Source organism: Pseudonaja textilis, chromosome 3 (genome assembly GCF_049901715.1).
Source record: "Pseudonaja textilis isolate UNSWEBS1 chromosome 3, rPseTex1.2, whole genome shotgun sequence".
Classification (NCBI taxonomy): domain Eukaryota; kingdom Metazoa; phylum Chordata; class Lepidosauria; order Squamata; family Elapidae; genus Pseudonaja; species Pseudonaja textilis.
This window is the reverse complement of record NC_141992.1, coordinates 175,119,949-175,135,733: the sequence shown is the minus strand read 5'-3', so window position 1 is coordinate 175,135,733 and position 15,785 is coordinate 175,119,949. Positions and strand designations below refer to the sequence as shown.

General features: G+C 37.4%; 1 protein-coding gene across 4 annotated transcripts; it reads right to left on the bottom strand.

The window, feature by feature from the left end:
• PLEKHF2 (pleckstrin homology and FYVE domain containing 2) lies at positions 1-14,275 on the bottom strand. 4 transcript variants are annotated; one of them, XM_026705941.2, is made up of 2 exons: positions 14,098-14,275; positions 1-3,500 (listed from the first exon to the last, which is right to left on the bottom strand). In XM_026705941.2, the coding sequence occupies exon 2, from the start codon at positions 3,484-3,486 to the stop codon at positions 2,737-2,739; it is 750 nt and encodes a 249-aa protein (XP_026561726.1). In that variant the 5' UTR covers positions 3,487-3,500; positions 14,098-14,275; the 3' UTR covers positions 1-2,736. The 4 variants fall into 4 exon arrangements, with proteins under 4 accessions (XP_026561726.1, XP_087787655.1, XP_087787657.1 ...); XM_087931529.1 differs by lacking the exon at positions 14,098-14,275 and adding an exon at positions 13,954-14,093; XM_087931531.1 differs by lacking the exon at positions 14,098-14,275 and adding an exon at positions 13,169-13,418.
• Positions 14,276-15,785: the final 1,510 nt, after the last annotated feature.

Genomic DNA, 15,785 nt, shown 5'->3' with positions numbered 1-15,785 from the left:
TGACAAAATTACAAAATCATTTATTAAGCCTCTCTCAAAGTTGACTTAACACACAAGATAGCTTGCTTTCCAAAATAAAATTATGAGAAAAATCATAAAATTGGTAACCTTTCTTTCACACTCCTAATCTTACAATTACTTGTTTTACATTGTCAATTGGTAACAGCATCAGGGATTAATTGTAGCATATGCAAATTTCATTTGTATTAAATGACTGGATTTGAAGGCTGATAGAAGGAACTTGTGGCCAAATAAATGAAAGTGCTGAAGCATATGTGCAGCATATAAAGATAACTGGGCAGATATAAAATTACATTCAATACTGAGTACAGAAAGATTGTAAGATAAGCATTAAGAAAATTGAATTATATCCGCAAAAGATTTTGATAAACAGTAGAAAAAAATTAAGTATATCCAGCCAATTCGAAAAGTTTTCATTGGCTTCTTCATAAAGAAGCACACTTTGGAGGGCATGCTTCAAACTACCCATTTCTATGCATCAATGGTAATTATGGAAATAGTAATGGACAGATGGACAATCGTCGTTAGTACTTATTGCAAAACGCAACATCAGATATAATGTAAGTATATGGTCTGCCATAAGAATAAGCCTCGGTGAGTCCCAGATTGTCTCTTCTCCTAATCTTAGCCTCAACAATTTTAGAATTATTTGACAAGTTATCTAAACTCAGTCCAATTTCACTCTATAATTTATGTGATTTGTCTGTAAGATTTAACCACAATATGGGGTTCAGACATTACACTAAACTTTGGTTAACAAAGAGGAAGCCTTCAATCTCATAACTGCATAAGGACAAGCCTCCTTGAAGTTAATTATTGCCAGAATGAAGCTGTTGTATATATTATAGTATGCTAGAAATAATCATTCTATTAAAACTACTTTTACTATAATTAATGAACTTTTTAAATATTGTGTCCTCAAATGTTGAATTTTAAGATTCAAGAAGCAAATAGGAAAGCTGGGGGAGACCTGAGAGTTTCAAAAATTATGTGCACAAGTCTGAACTCCCAGCATAAATGCAAGGCTCTTCCCGATTCAGGCATTTGAACATCAACTGGGAATCTATCCCATTGAATTCTCATCAATACAGCTGTTCCACAGATTCTAAGCAAGTCAACTGAGCCCACTCTATCACTTTATAGCTAGATTCCTCATATGATTTTTTTTGTCCCAATTTGGATATCATACTCTTCATCCAACCAGATTATAGAATGGTAGACAAGTTCACAGATGCAGATCTAATGGTTTATTTAATAAATATAGTTAAATCGGCAGAAAACAGTGCAGAAACTGTGACTTATTAAGCACAATATAACTTTGCATGAATAATATTCAGTATGTTATTTATAAATTCTCAGGTACTATTGAATTCCCACACAATTCTGTCAAGAGACTTCTGTGTAAAACAATTAAACATACTATTATATAAAAATAGAGGTATGTTGTGGGATTTTACAAAACTTTGTAGCTAAGTTGACATTTCTCTAAAATTGACACCATTATAGAAAGAATATTGTACGAAGTAAAAATTTTACTGAAAACACCTTTTGTACTATTTGTCAGGTCTTGATTTTAGACATTTAAAATAAAATCACCTGCAATTCATTTACATCTTGAGGTCAGCTGTGTACAAATGTCGTTTTCAAATGAATAGCTAGCCCATTCTCCCAATTTGTGCTTTTAGAATACAGTTTATTTTTAAATCCACATCCTACAGTTTAAAAAGGTTAGTGAATAATCTAAGGATTTAAATATCAAATCAAAACATTACAGCAAGTAACATGATCTGAGACAAAACTTTTCAATTAACCATACCTGATAATTATAAACATTTAACAATATCGTACAAGTTTGAAAGTGGTTTAGATATCAAATCCATCTGAAAGATTAATTATTTAAAAGCCCCCATTTGTTTTATTCATTTTGTGGGAGCACCATACTTGTGATCAAGTATGTGAAATCATTGCGCAATAGTGCTGAATCTATCTTCACCTTGCGTCCTAATGAAAATCACTTTGTGCAAGGAGATGCTGGATAGCCCTCAGTTTCAGGGATGAAGTCACAACCCTTAGTATTGAAATCCCATTATACAAGAACAATTAATCCTAATAGCACCAACTGTTTCTTAGATGATCGCATGCCAGACGGTGCAAGGTTATTTTTTTTTCCTGCAACAGTGCAGTCATTACAAGGCACTGCTTGGTGTATAACATTTTGCATTGTTTTTAAAAAGTTACTAACATTTCAGAATTTATAATATATAGAATAAAAGTAAACGATCAGTTTCAAAGTTTGGTTAGATGTCCTTTTCAATCTCTAACCAAATTACTGATTTCATGCAGGTTTAATTCCCCCATCCTAATATTAAAAGAATTCATACTATGGACTACTTATTAGCACAACTGCAAAGAAAAAAAAATTCTGCTACATTTTCTAATCTTTTTCTTCAGAAAAGTGGAGCTGCTGACCAATTCACTTGTAGAAAGAAAATCAAGTATACATGGCTGGAAAGTATTTGCAATAGTCAATCCCTGCAGAAAGAGTAATGACATATTTTAGAGGTTTAAATACTGAGGCACATAGGATTGAAAGGTTTTTCAGGCAAATTTAATAGCTAGGGTAGATTTCTCAGGAGAACTTGAAACTAGAGGTTTCTCATACAACAACTCAAGTTCAAACACCAACTGTAATATAAAAACATTTTCTTCCATTATTTAGTCACTGCTATCATCATCATCATCATCATCTGATATGTCATTTAAAGGAGGCTTTGGTGACTGGCTGAAAGAGTCTGATCTTGTGGGCTGGCATGTTGACATCTCTCCCATAGAAAGGAATTCATAACAAAAGTCACAGATTCGCACAGGCTTGGAAGACTGACTGGGTATAAGAAACCTCTTTTCAGAGCAGGGTCCACATACAACAAATCCACATTTCCGACAGTGGTGTCGACGGTTCACAGGGGTAAATTTTGCTTTCTGGCAACGCATGCAAACAGTGGCTTCTGAGTCGGGTACCCAGACAGCTGCATGCTCATTACTGGGCGTCTTCCCACTTTTGGACAGCAAATCAGAAACACATTTATTGATGTGGTTCATCCATTCAGATTTTTCTGTGGCAGTAGCAGCGTATACTGCAAAAGATTTAGTTGGAGTTTTGATCAGCCAGCCATTCCGCAAATCCCCCTCATCTTGGATAGACTCAATAGTGACGTTTTCGAGAGGAATGATATGTTGCTTATTATATTTCTTCTTCTGGATAACGATGTTACCATATACAAGGATATCATTGAATAAAAAAAACTGCCTTGCTTTTGGTTTCTTCCTACACAGCTTTGTTAATACTCCTTCACCAATGAGGACACGGCCAGGAATGGTCAGAGGCTGACCAGCAGCTCCAAAACAGTTTTCCACTACGCTTATTCGCCTAGTATTTGCTTCACTGTTTGCCAAGCGATCCACCATCTTTCACCACGTTCCTACAACATAAAAAAATAAATACTATTAAGGCACTGCAGCTATTCAGTCAAAAGCCATACATTAAGCATAATATATATAGCTGTCGCACAACACCTTCCCACCCTTATTTAAATACATACAAGATGCTTTCAAAAATAAGAGGGAATTTTTAGCATCAACAAAAACCCCAAAAACACAAGAATGGGAGACAATCTTCCACTCCCGGTGAATGTAGAGAGAGTAAAAAAGATTACCTTAAAGGTGTTGTGCAGGAAAAAGGAGGTAAAGCATTTTTAAAATTCAAAACAAGATAATAATCAGAAGCAGTTCAATAGCTTGCCTCCCTAATACATTGAACTATAAGGAGGAGGAAGAGGTACAACGCTACCATTTTTGCAAGATCTTATTATTACCAATCTCAATAGAAATGGTCGTAGTCTTCCTGTGGGGTTGTTTTCTGAGCTTGGTCTATCAGTAGGCTTGGCAATATATTTATGCAGGAGAACCCTATTGAATTTGGTAGGGGACATTGCTACTTGTGGTTTGAATTTTCAAAGTAACCACTTTGTGTTTTGTTCAATTGTGTATGGGATAAGGCAGATTGTGAGCTATTAGATTCAAAACCTATGCCACATTGGAAGTTCCGGATTTTACCTGAGACAAATTCTAGACTTGTGAAGCAACTAGGAGTAACTAGTATGCCTCTGTCCTCTCCTCTTTCCCTCCCTTTATGTGGCCGTGGCACTCCCAAAATTTTCTCAATCCTCCTTTTCTCTTGTTTCTTTCTCTTACTAACCATGCACTGATGTTCCCTATAATTTTTAATGTGTGGAAAAAAAAATTTTCCCCAAACCAAGCTCAAATTTGTGCACCACTATATTAGCTCATTGTAAATATATGTAATAGCACATGGAAGAATGTTTATATATATTTCTTAAAACACAGAAACTAGAAAGTATAGTATATCATATACATACATTCTTAAAGGTTGCGCTTTCAGGTAATATTTTTACTCCTGGGAACTGTAGTGATTGGCCCAAGATCACCCAGCTGGATATGTGTTTAAGGTAGAACTACAACTCACAATTTTTTTGTTTCTAGCATGAAGCCTTCTAGCCTAAAACCATTATCCCAAACTGGCTTTACATGAATATGCTTATAGATCAACTTAAGAATTGCTGGCCACTGATCATTACAATTAATATTTTATACACATTTAGAATTGTCCTTGGTGGTCTCAGAACTTGCTTGTTTTCTTGCAGACATTTCATTACCCAATCTAGGTAACATCAGTACTAGTGCCTTCTTCATGTCTTTTTGAACTATCTGTCACATCTTCTCTTTATACATATGTGAATGGTCATATACGTTAACAATAAATTTTGCTTTTATTTAATTCTTCTATTTAGGCATTCTCTATTTGAGAATTTTAAACCAGTTAGAAAGTAGGTCAAGGCACCTGTGTTCCTACAATTAAAACAACTCTCCAGCACCAACTGGGTTGCAGTGAGGTGAAATGACTATCACAAAGCTAGTTGTTTTCTGGTTTTTAAATGTTATGACTTTATTCCATCACTGGAGGGAACTCTTGGCTCACCTCTCCAAGCTTCTGAGCTTCAGATTTCATAACAGAAATACTAGCTTGACAGATTTGTTGTTCCTCCTCAGTAACCTAAACAAAATAGCAGGACTAGAAGTGTTTTGTTAAATCTTTCCCTTCACTTCAACAAAGGAGGCTGACTTAATAGTATTTTTTTTCTTTTAGTTCATTCATTTCTACACAAAGTAGAACCTTGAAACTGAAGATGTAGATGTGAATATTTTAACATATTATTCTACTTCCCATTCTACTATTTTTTTCATGTGAATGATATGTATCCTTCAACTACTGTACTCCAGATATGAAAATAATTGCATCACACCTCAGCTATACCTATTAAGTCATATGACATCCCCATGTAAAGTTCGATCTCATCTTTATTCCTATACTTTAACACAGTGCTTTTCAACCTTTTTTAGATTATATTACATTGTCAAGAAAATAAATGAATTATGACCCAAATATCAGTTCCTTAATAATGCTTTTATCAAAAAACAGAGAAACAGTCCAAAGTTCCATTTATTTAGTAAATTCCTATTGTTAGCTCTACCACAATGATTTTCACAAATACAGCCACTTTTTTTCTCCTGTCAAAGAAAAAAGGCACACATAGCATGCATAAATATATATAGGCAGAGTGCAGAAAGATTTTAAATGAAGGTAATAGTAGGGTTTCAATGATGCTGAACTACAATTACATTAATGGAATGCTACAGTCACAGACAAACCACCTGCTTCCAGGAAGTTTTAGAATCCAGAAAAATATTTGCTTAACTATAATACTCACTGATAACCTTGATGAATTGTTATTAATTTCACACAATGCATTAAACTATAATTTATCTTAATTAGGTTGAATAAACCACAATGATTGTTTCCCTGATGCCCATAGATCAGTTTACAAACAATAATGACCAGACTTGTATAAGACTGCATATTAAACCAAAACCAAACAAATTACATTATGACCTACTGCACTGTATGATATTGCCCTCAAAGTAATCCAACTATCATGGTGAATTTGTGAAAAATATGGAAGGAGATTACCAATAAACCATCTCAGGAAAAGAACAAAAAAGTACAATAACATGAAATAGAGTAGGCCTACCAAGACAAATAAAATCAAATATGTTAAAATTACTTCTGTGCACTTTCAATCAATTATTCATCCACTTAGCAGTAAGCAATTGTTCAGTTTATAATTCACTTATTTAAGTATTCATTATTATCTAATTACTGCTGTCTAATTTAAATGCCAGATATGCACAAGAAAAAAGAGTATTTGATCATGTGGATGTATATAATGCAAGATACCTGGATAGTAATTTGTCTAGAAATATTACAGTATTATCTTACATTTTAAAAAATTGCTTATATATGTATGTTATATGTATTCCATTATTTTCTCTAAGATATTTTCCTTTTGATTAACTCCCGAGCTTTCCACTGTTTTTTTTTTGCCACAGACTTAACATGGCTCTCTTCCCACAATGTTTCGGTAATTCCAGGGTAGCAGGTCACAAATCAAATTTATGACAAGTAAAAAGTTATACTATTTTGAAGTAAAATATTTCCAATAGTACTTACCATACACTATTTTACTTTATTTAAAAAAGGTTATTATAAAATAGATAGCCACAAAAATGGGGGAAACGATTGCTCAGTGTCGCAATAGTAGGACTAATATCTCATGACAAGATTTCTCATTAAGGTAAAACTTAAAAAACCATAACAGGGTACAATAATCAAAAAAGCAGATGAAGCAAATGAAAGTAAATATAAACCAAAAATACTCTGCTAAAGGGAAGCCACAGAGTAAGTACCCATGTCTTTAGCATTCAGCTATATTCTGAAGCACATTTAGAAGTCTAGGAACTATTATTTCTCATTTCCTTACAGAAGCTCACAAGTTTAAAAGGTCACTGAAAAGGGAAATACACCTGAACAGTATTTTCTACAGATCATCCACACCAATCCTCTAATTAGAGAAACAGTACACATACTACAAAAGTATAAGTGATAACTAATCCTTTCATAGTATCAGTCACCAGTTTCAAGCTAAAGTGATGTCCAGCACAAGCTCTTCAACATGATATTGCCTCTGAACGGATATTTTACACATAGGTGCATGCTTTCCATTTTTTGCTTCTGTTAATCAGCTGCCAGTATTGTCCACAAAGAGGATGAAAAAGCAAGATGGTGGTCACAAGTGCTTCAATCACTATTTTTACTTTTCTTTAATCCCCCCTCCTACTACAGATAGCCGTTTATATAGTACATCTGACATAATAGGTTTTCAATAGATTTCTTGTAAGTAATTAATTAATTAGTACCACATATATTGACATGGATGTAATACAGGTAATCCTTGACTTATGACCATGATTGAGCCCAAAATTTATGTGCTAAGCAAGACATTTGTTAAGTGGATTTTGTCCCATTTTATGACCTTTCTTTTCACAGTTAAGTGAATCACTGTAGTTGTTAAATTAGTAACACAATTGTTAAGTGAATCTGATTTTCCCATTGGCTTCACTTCTCAGAAGGTTGCAAAAGATGATCATGTGACCCAGGGACACTGCAACTGTCATAAACATGAACCAGTTGCCAAGTATCCGAATTTTGATCACGTGACCATGGAGGTGCTGCAACCGTCGTTAATGTGAAAATTGGTCATGTCACTTTTTTCAGTGCCATTGTAACTCTGAAAAGTCACTAAATGAACTATTGTATGTCGAGGACTACCTGTATAAACAAAGTCAGAATCATACATAATTACACTAATATTCACAATAAAATAAATAAATCACATAGTATTTAATTTACTTGATTTTAATTTATCTTGCTGAAAGATGAATATCATTACTGAAATCAATTCAAGCACTTTTTAGGGAGCCTATACAAAGAAATAAGTTTAGTATTAAATACGGAAAGAGTTTAGCTTTATCTTCACATGAAGAATTTAAGTGTTAACTATAAAAAATAAGGTATATTTAGCTTCTGCTTACTTTTCTCATATATTTTCTAAGTAATACCATTTAAAACATTTACTATACTGTATTACTGTCCCATATCTGTGTCCCTTAGCTCTAGTTACAGAAATGAAATCTTTTGTTGTATGTAGTTGCTGGAATTATCAATCTATTAATAAATATAAAAAGGAATATAAGTGATGAGTGGGCTATGCAAACAGTCTGATGTATTCCCCATTGTGGGCCTACTTACTCTCTTACAATCCCTTCCTCTCCAATTTCTCCCCCTCAAGGGGAGGGGGGACAAACTTTTTGTAGGTAATCTCCCCAGTGCCGGAGCCATTTTCTTCCTTACATTCTCCTTCACAAATCAGAAAGAATGGAGAGAAATGGATTATAAGAGAAAAGGTTAAGCATACAATGGGGAACTGGGCTGTCAGTCACGTGATGTTTCCGGACATTTTTCCCCTTTGCGGAGCTGGGGGCGTGGCCTGCGCATAACACATTCAGCCCTCAGGCCACCAGTTTGACACCCCTGGCATAATGTGTTTGTGGCTCCCAGTGCCTGAGCATGCTCAGAGCTGCTAATAGCACTACATCCTTTTCAATGTGTACTCCCTACTGTGTGTCTGCCTACTCTATTATAAGCCCTTCCTTTCAAATTTCCCATTAGATTTGTAAAGGAAAAGGGGAAAAAAAGGTTGGGGATGGGAACAGACATACTGATTGCAATAGCAATCACATCACTTTGATGGATGCTCTGAAGGTTGTAAAATACAGGCTCAAGTCATAAAATTACTTTTCAGTATCACTGTAATTTTGAACCTACCCCAATGATGTCCAGGAAGCTATTCAATAAAAGATCCAGTTATTCTTTCAAACTTTGGGGCAGAGGGAAAGGACTTTCTGTGGTTTAATGTGTTTCAGGACCATTCGTGATTCTTTTGTTAAAAAAACTGCACATATTCTAGATACAACTGCACCAACTCCACTGATTCATATAAGGGCATTATCATATTTGCATGCTCTATATTCCATAGTTTATTGTCCAAACATGCTGTTGGTCTTTTTTATAGCAGATGAACACTTTTCACCATTAGCCCAAGATCTTTCTTAATTTATTACTACTAGCTCTTATCCCATTAGTTTGTATGAATAATTTTGGCATCAATTTACAGTTGTGCACACTGAAGGACATATGTCACTTTGACATCCATTCCCTAAACACAGACATTCCTTTGAACCGTTTGCAGTCCATTTTTGTTCATATCAATTCTAGACAATTTAATGTATCAGCAAACTTGGTTATTCCACCTAGCCATACTTGATTCCAAATGATTTATAAATAGATTAATAAGCATTTGTCCTAGGAAAGAACCGTGGGGGAGTGACAATCCTCCATTCTGAGAAATGTCTACTTATTCCAATTGTTTTTTATTTTTCAGCTAGATGTTTATTCACAAGACAACCTGTTCTTTTATTTCAGGGGTGTCAAACTGGTGGCCAGATGTGTCATGTGCAGACCACGCCTACTCTAGTTCCACAAAGAGAAAAAATGTCATGAAATGTCACATGACGTGATACCGCAAGTTTGACACCCATATTTTATTCCATGGCTATTAAGCCCACCGAAAAGTCTTTGATGAAGGAAATCTAAGTAGATAATATCTACTGGCTTGCTCTTATCCAAGTAGATTGGTTAGAGAAGACAATTCCTTGATGTAACAATTTTGGGTATTTTTGAGCAAGGCCTATATCTCCAAATGTTTGGTAATTTTATCTTTAATAGCAGTTTCCACCATTTTCCTTGGCACAGATGCTGATACTTCTTGAATATTCCCATAAGCCCTTCTTAAAAACTGAAGGTATATTAATCACCTTTCAGTGCTCAAACACAGATAGAACGTAGAGGTGGTGTATTATAATTAGGAGATCCATACTGGCAGGTTTAAGCTCCTTAATAACCTTTGGCTGAATGCCATCAGGTGTGATGATTTGTTGATGTTCTACTTATCAATAAAGTAGGTATTCAATTTATCAATACTGTCTAGCCTTTCTTCTCCTGTCACTATATGACTCAGATTTTCTCGTTCCTTTCCTATGTAGCTCAGATGTGGAGTTCTTCCCCCAAATTTCTCCTGTGAAAATAGAGGTAAAATAAAATACTTTCAAGTTTTCAAGTACTCCAGAATCCTTCAGAAGAGAAAAAGTGAGGAATGGAATTAATAGCAAGGAACTTTAAAAATTGGGCCATGGTGGTTTCAGCCTTAGTGCTATAATGTTACTCTTCTTCCCTTGATGAGTAGGTATCATGTAGCCTGAGTCAGGGAACCTCTCCATTATTTACTGACCACTTCATAGCCACACCTTGTTTTCTATAAAAAACATAACTAAATGACCTAGATATCTCTAAATTTGCTTTTGGATTCCTAAATAGCACGTAAGAGCATTTAAAAGTTAAACTAACCAATAAGTTCAAGAATTTTCTCACAGCTAAAAACAGATATCCAGGTTAAACCATTCAGTTTTATGTTAGAATGTACCCATTTTATGAATGAAGGCAAATTTAATATTTTAATTTAACTATGCTTGAATCATTAGAATTTTGGAAACTGATTTCAATGGCAAAATTAGACAAAAGATAATTCTACATATGAATGTATTTTCAAGTCTACACTGGAATTTTTTGGAAATTAATTCATTTCTCAAAAATGTATTTTCACCTTATGAGTGAAAAGAGAATGAGAAGCATCAATCTTCCTTCACAGCAGAAAAGAATGCTTTTGGGGCATTATGACCCCTTATTTACCCCCTTCCAAAAATTGCTCCATGAAAATTCAGGAATACATAACATACAAAATAAGATTTGCCACTGATTTATGGCATGAAAATTTAAGTCTTTGCAATGCATAGGAAGTTTTCAATTAAACATTACTGCAATTGGGACACTACAATTGCCAAGCCAAAAAAAACACCACAAGACGCTAAAACACTAAGTTTTAAGACCTTTTCTTATTCACAGTAGTCCAATTTGGACAAAACAGTAAAATCTGATCAATTTTAAACCTCTGAATTTGAGTGTGGATCATTCTTAAACTTACGGTGTTACTATGCCAGTTCGGAATATAAAGATACAACAGTAAAGTCACATGATCGTACAATAAATACAGTTGTTGCTCAATAGAAATCAGCAACAGGTATGATCAAATACACTGCTGATCTACCAACAGTCTACTAATATTTGGGCAGATAAAAAATCCTAACATTTCCTTCTGCAAGTGAATTTGAGACTACAAAACTGATTTCTAAAGATCTGCAGCAATACAGATAGTCCTCGACTTATTAACACAATTTAGCTCAAAATTACTGTTAAGTGAGACATTTGTTAAGTCAGCTTTGCCCCATTTTACAACCTCTCTTGCAGCCATTGTTAAGTGAGTCACTGCAGCTGATAAGTTAGTAAGCTGGTTATTAAGTAAATCTGGCTTCTCCCATTGACATTGCTTGTCAGAAGATCACAAAAGGGTGATGTGACTTGGGACACAGCAACGGTCATTATTATGAACCAGCTGCCAAGTATCTGAATTTTGATCACATGATCAGGGGGATGCTGCGATGGTTGTAACTGTGAAAAAAACTGGAAAAAAAAGTCATGCCCCTTTTTTCAGTCCTGCTGTAACTTTGAACAAACTGTTATGAGACTAGCTGTACAAAAAAGTTAACTATGCACCTATATTTCAGGTTAAAAAAATCGAGTCATAGAAATGAAATATATGATTTTCCAAAGTCTATGCTATTGGAATAATTAGATAATAGTAGTTTCATTATTTATTATTTTAGAATAAAATTTATAATTTGTAAGCTAACCATCTAGTTTATATATAAAACAGAGAAGCTTTCACTACAAGCTATAATCATGCAATGGATAAAACTCAAATTTATATCCACATACGCATTTGTAAAAAAAATGCAGATGTCAGCAGTATCATTTTAAAAGGAAATAAAACTAAGTATAAATCATTGCAATGATTCATGACATTTTATTTGCCTTTAATTAAAGTCATGCTGCAAACTGCTGGAGCAAGAATGTGCCCATTTACCTATGTTAATCTTATGAACACTACTGGTTGCCATTTTCTTCTATTTTTTATGCACAGACGAAATGCTTTTGTAGCCAAAACATCCACATGAAAAGGCTTGGTGAAGATCCAAGATTTGCAGAAGTACAAAAAAAAAATACATACTGTAGGCAAAAAAATTGTTAAGCATTTCCCCTCTGAAAGGTTTAACCAGTTCTGTTTTAACTACAGTTCTTGTCCTATTGAATAAAAGAAATTAGAAAAATTTTCTAAAAAATAAAATACTTAAATAAGTTGGTAAGATAATCTATAAATACAAAAAACATTTATCAATTTAAAGCATTAAAATCAGAGCAGCAAGTGAAATATTAGTTCATTTTTGTGAATAAGAACTGTTTTCACAAATATATAAAACTGTTAACAAAAAAGTAATCGTATAGAAAGCCTGAAAACTGTAAAAGTAAAAAAAGTAAACTATTTGAATGGACTATGTTCATCAGTTCATCTTATAAAACTGCTTCTAGATAACTATACCTTTAAAGGTAGGCTTATCTCCTAAAGAAAAACAAGTTTATTTAGTGAGAAAATTTATTCGCCACCCATCTTTATTGAATAAAGCACAATTATATGAATGCACTCAATTACATTGTAAATCTGTGTGTTAAATGAATCCAACTAGAACAATTTCACTGATAATGTAAGTGTATTTTGGCTGATGTAACCTCATACTTTATCAATATTAATTCTGCCTCACTGTAAAGGATGTTTTTGAAGTTAAGTAATTTCCTAAATAAACAAGGAAGTGAAATTCCAATATAAATAAAGGCTGATCAGGAACTAGCATTTTTATTTCAGGATAAGTACAGAAAGCGGCACCAGCTCTTTCTCCAAGACATCCGAGGAGGGAGTAAATCTTTTTCAACAGCGGCATTTTAGACTATCTCGACTAGGCCCAACTGGCAGAAAGAATACAAGTCTAAGCACAAGAGACCCAACTTTTTTTTTTCCAGAGGAATAATAATCCACGCCAAGCTAACCCTGTTGACAGGCGCAGGAAATTCACTGCTTCCCGATACAAAACAACCGCGCTCCATCACGAAACTCGAGGGAAGGAACGCAACACACACGCGTCCTTTTTTTCTTTGCAGACGGGTCTTTTTGACTTCCTTCTCCTCTCCAAAAATGTTGCTCACGAGAACTTTTGATTCCAGAATGAAGAACAAAACAAAACAAAACCGACGGGTCGATAAGAACTGCCCGTTGATCCGGAGAAAGGTGTATTGGGGGCGGCGGGGAGGGGAGGGGGGAGAGAATTATTCTCTGGTTCATTGAGAGGAAAGCGGAGCTCGCGACCCGCCGATCCCCGGGAGTCAGAGATGCAACGGGGAGCTGAGGAGGCGCTCCCACCCCTCTTTATTTTTATTTACCGCTCCCATTTTGCGAGCGCTTTGAGGCGACAATCCTCTGGCTGTAGAACTGAGGGGACTGGTCGTGCGAGGGGCCCCAGGGAAGAGGGCTTCGGAGGGAAAGGCTCTGTCACGAAGGGGAAAGACCCCCTCCAAAGCCGAGCCGTCTCCCTCATGTTCCCCGCCGCCCTCCTGCGGCTAGGCGTCCCGAGCCAAAGCTAAGTCAGGCGCCGCCAACCGCCTCGACGCGAGGGGTCAGGGGATGCCTGAACTCCCCAACGGCCTTCACCCGCGGCTAGACGGCCCCAACCTTTCTTTAACGGGCAACCGGAGGGAAGGAAGAAAGCGAGGCAGAGAAGGAAATGGACCCCGTCCTGCCGCTGTCGCTCCCCCACGACCAAAGCTCCGCCGAGTACCTTCCCCAACATGGCCGCGAATCCCCCTCCGACGGGGACAGAAACTTTCCTGCGCTTCGCCGCCCCCTCCGGTAGACTCTTGCATTATCCGACCCGCTTCCCGACGGACCTCCCGAACCTCCGCCGCACAAGCGCACCACTTACTCAAAAACCGAAGCGCGCCTTCCCCTGGTCCGCAGCTAGCCGCTCTCCCTCTCCCTCCGCAGCCGCTGCCGCTGGGACTAATCTGCTAACGACGCCCCTCCTGCCGAGGCGCGCACACACCCAAACCAGCCTCCTCCCCACCGCGGGGGAGGAGCCCCCGCTTCGACCACAGCCGCCCCATTCCCGTAGAAAACTGAGAGGAGGAGCCAACGCCATCTTGGGAGAATCGGCGGATGGATCGGATTGGCCGCTGAAGGGAAAGAGGCGCTTAATAGCCTATGGCACTTAACCCTCAAAGGCGAGGGGGCGGGCTTTTCGTTTTTAACGGCTATCATTTCCCCCCCCCTCCTTCCCTCTATTTGCCTGGCAGCGGTTCTTTGGCGCGGTTTTGACGAGCTGTGGGAGCGATGGGCAATCCTCTCCGCTCTTAGCTCGCGGACCCTGGAAGCGTTGGGTTAAGTATAAACTTAAGAAAAATTGCGCAACCTATGTGGGAATGGCAAACCAACCTTGGATTACCCATTACGCAAAACAAGCGCGTGCTTCGGGCGCTTAGGGAAGGGGGGCATCCCCGCGTTTTTCTCCGTAGCTGTCATGCCCTTCACTCTTTCACTGCCACGCTCGACAGTAGTCGGTTTTTATTTTTTATTTATTTTTTGGTTCTACTTCGGTCTGCCTTGTTAAAAAAGAAAAAGTTCAGTCACCAGGAGTGACTGAAATGTAAAGTTCGGTTTGAAGTTGTGGACCGATATTCGACTTAGTTTCATCTCACGGCGAGAGTCTCGCTGCGGTGGAGAGCAAACTTTTTGCTGTCGGGATTAATTCCCACTTTTAAAAACCATGAAGGACCTCAAAAAACCCTTCCTTAGATGGGTTGTTTATCGATAATTATCTATTAAAACTTAAAATGGATGCACTCATAGAATATTTACTGAATCGTGTAAAAATAACACAAAGGAAACATTCGATGTTAATGTTTTTTTCATAAAAATAACTTATGCAGTAATTTTTTACAAATAAGAATGTAACTGTTGCAAATGTTGCAAGTGTTTCAATAACTAGCAAATACTTTGCTTTCATGGAAACCCCAAGATGGTCTTAGAGCAGGGGTCCCCAACCACCAGGCCGTGGACCGGTCCCGGTCCGTGGAACATTTCCTACCGGGTCGCCAGTTTGCTGGGCACCGCCATCTTGTTTGACGAGAAAGTGCTTCCGGGTGAGCTTTTCCAGTTGGAAAGTGGCATTTGGGTCCTGAAGGAATCCTCGCGCCTTAGTTTCATCAAAGGGGGGCGCTTCGAACGAAACTAAGGCGCGAGGATTCTTTCAGCTCCCAAGGCAAGGTGAGCTGAGTGACCGTCCCAAAGCGAAGCCCATCGACAAAGGTACAAAGGAGGAGTTGAAGGTGGCGGGGAGAAGCGGGGGACAGCTGGTTGGCCGGTCGCTCGGCTCGCCTTGCCTTGTCATGCATGCTGATGCCGGTACCGGGCTGCGGATCATTTTGTGATGCCGGTACCGGGCCGCGGCACAAAAAAGGTTGGGGGCCACTGTCTTAGAGACCCCAAGGGTCCTCGGACCACACTTTTAAGATACATTGGCTTAAATTAGCCCTGGAACAAACCAGGATGGCTTCATGGCTTAAACAGATCTATGCTTAAAATCTATGTTGGGGGGGGAAGGGGGAGTATGTT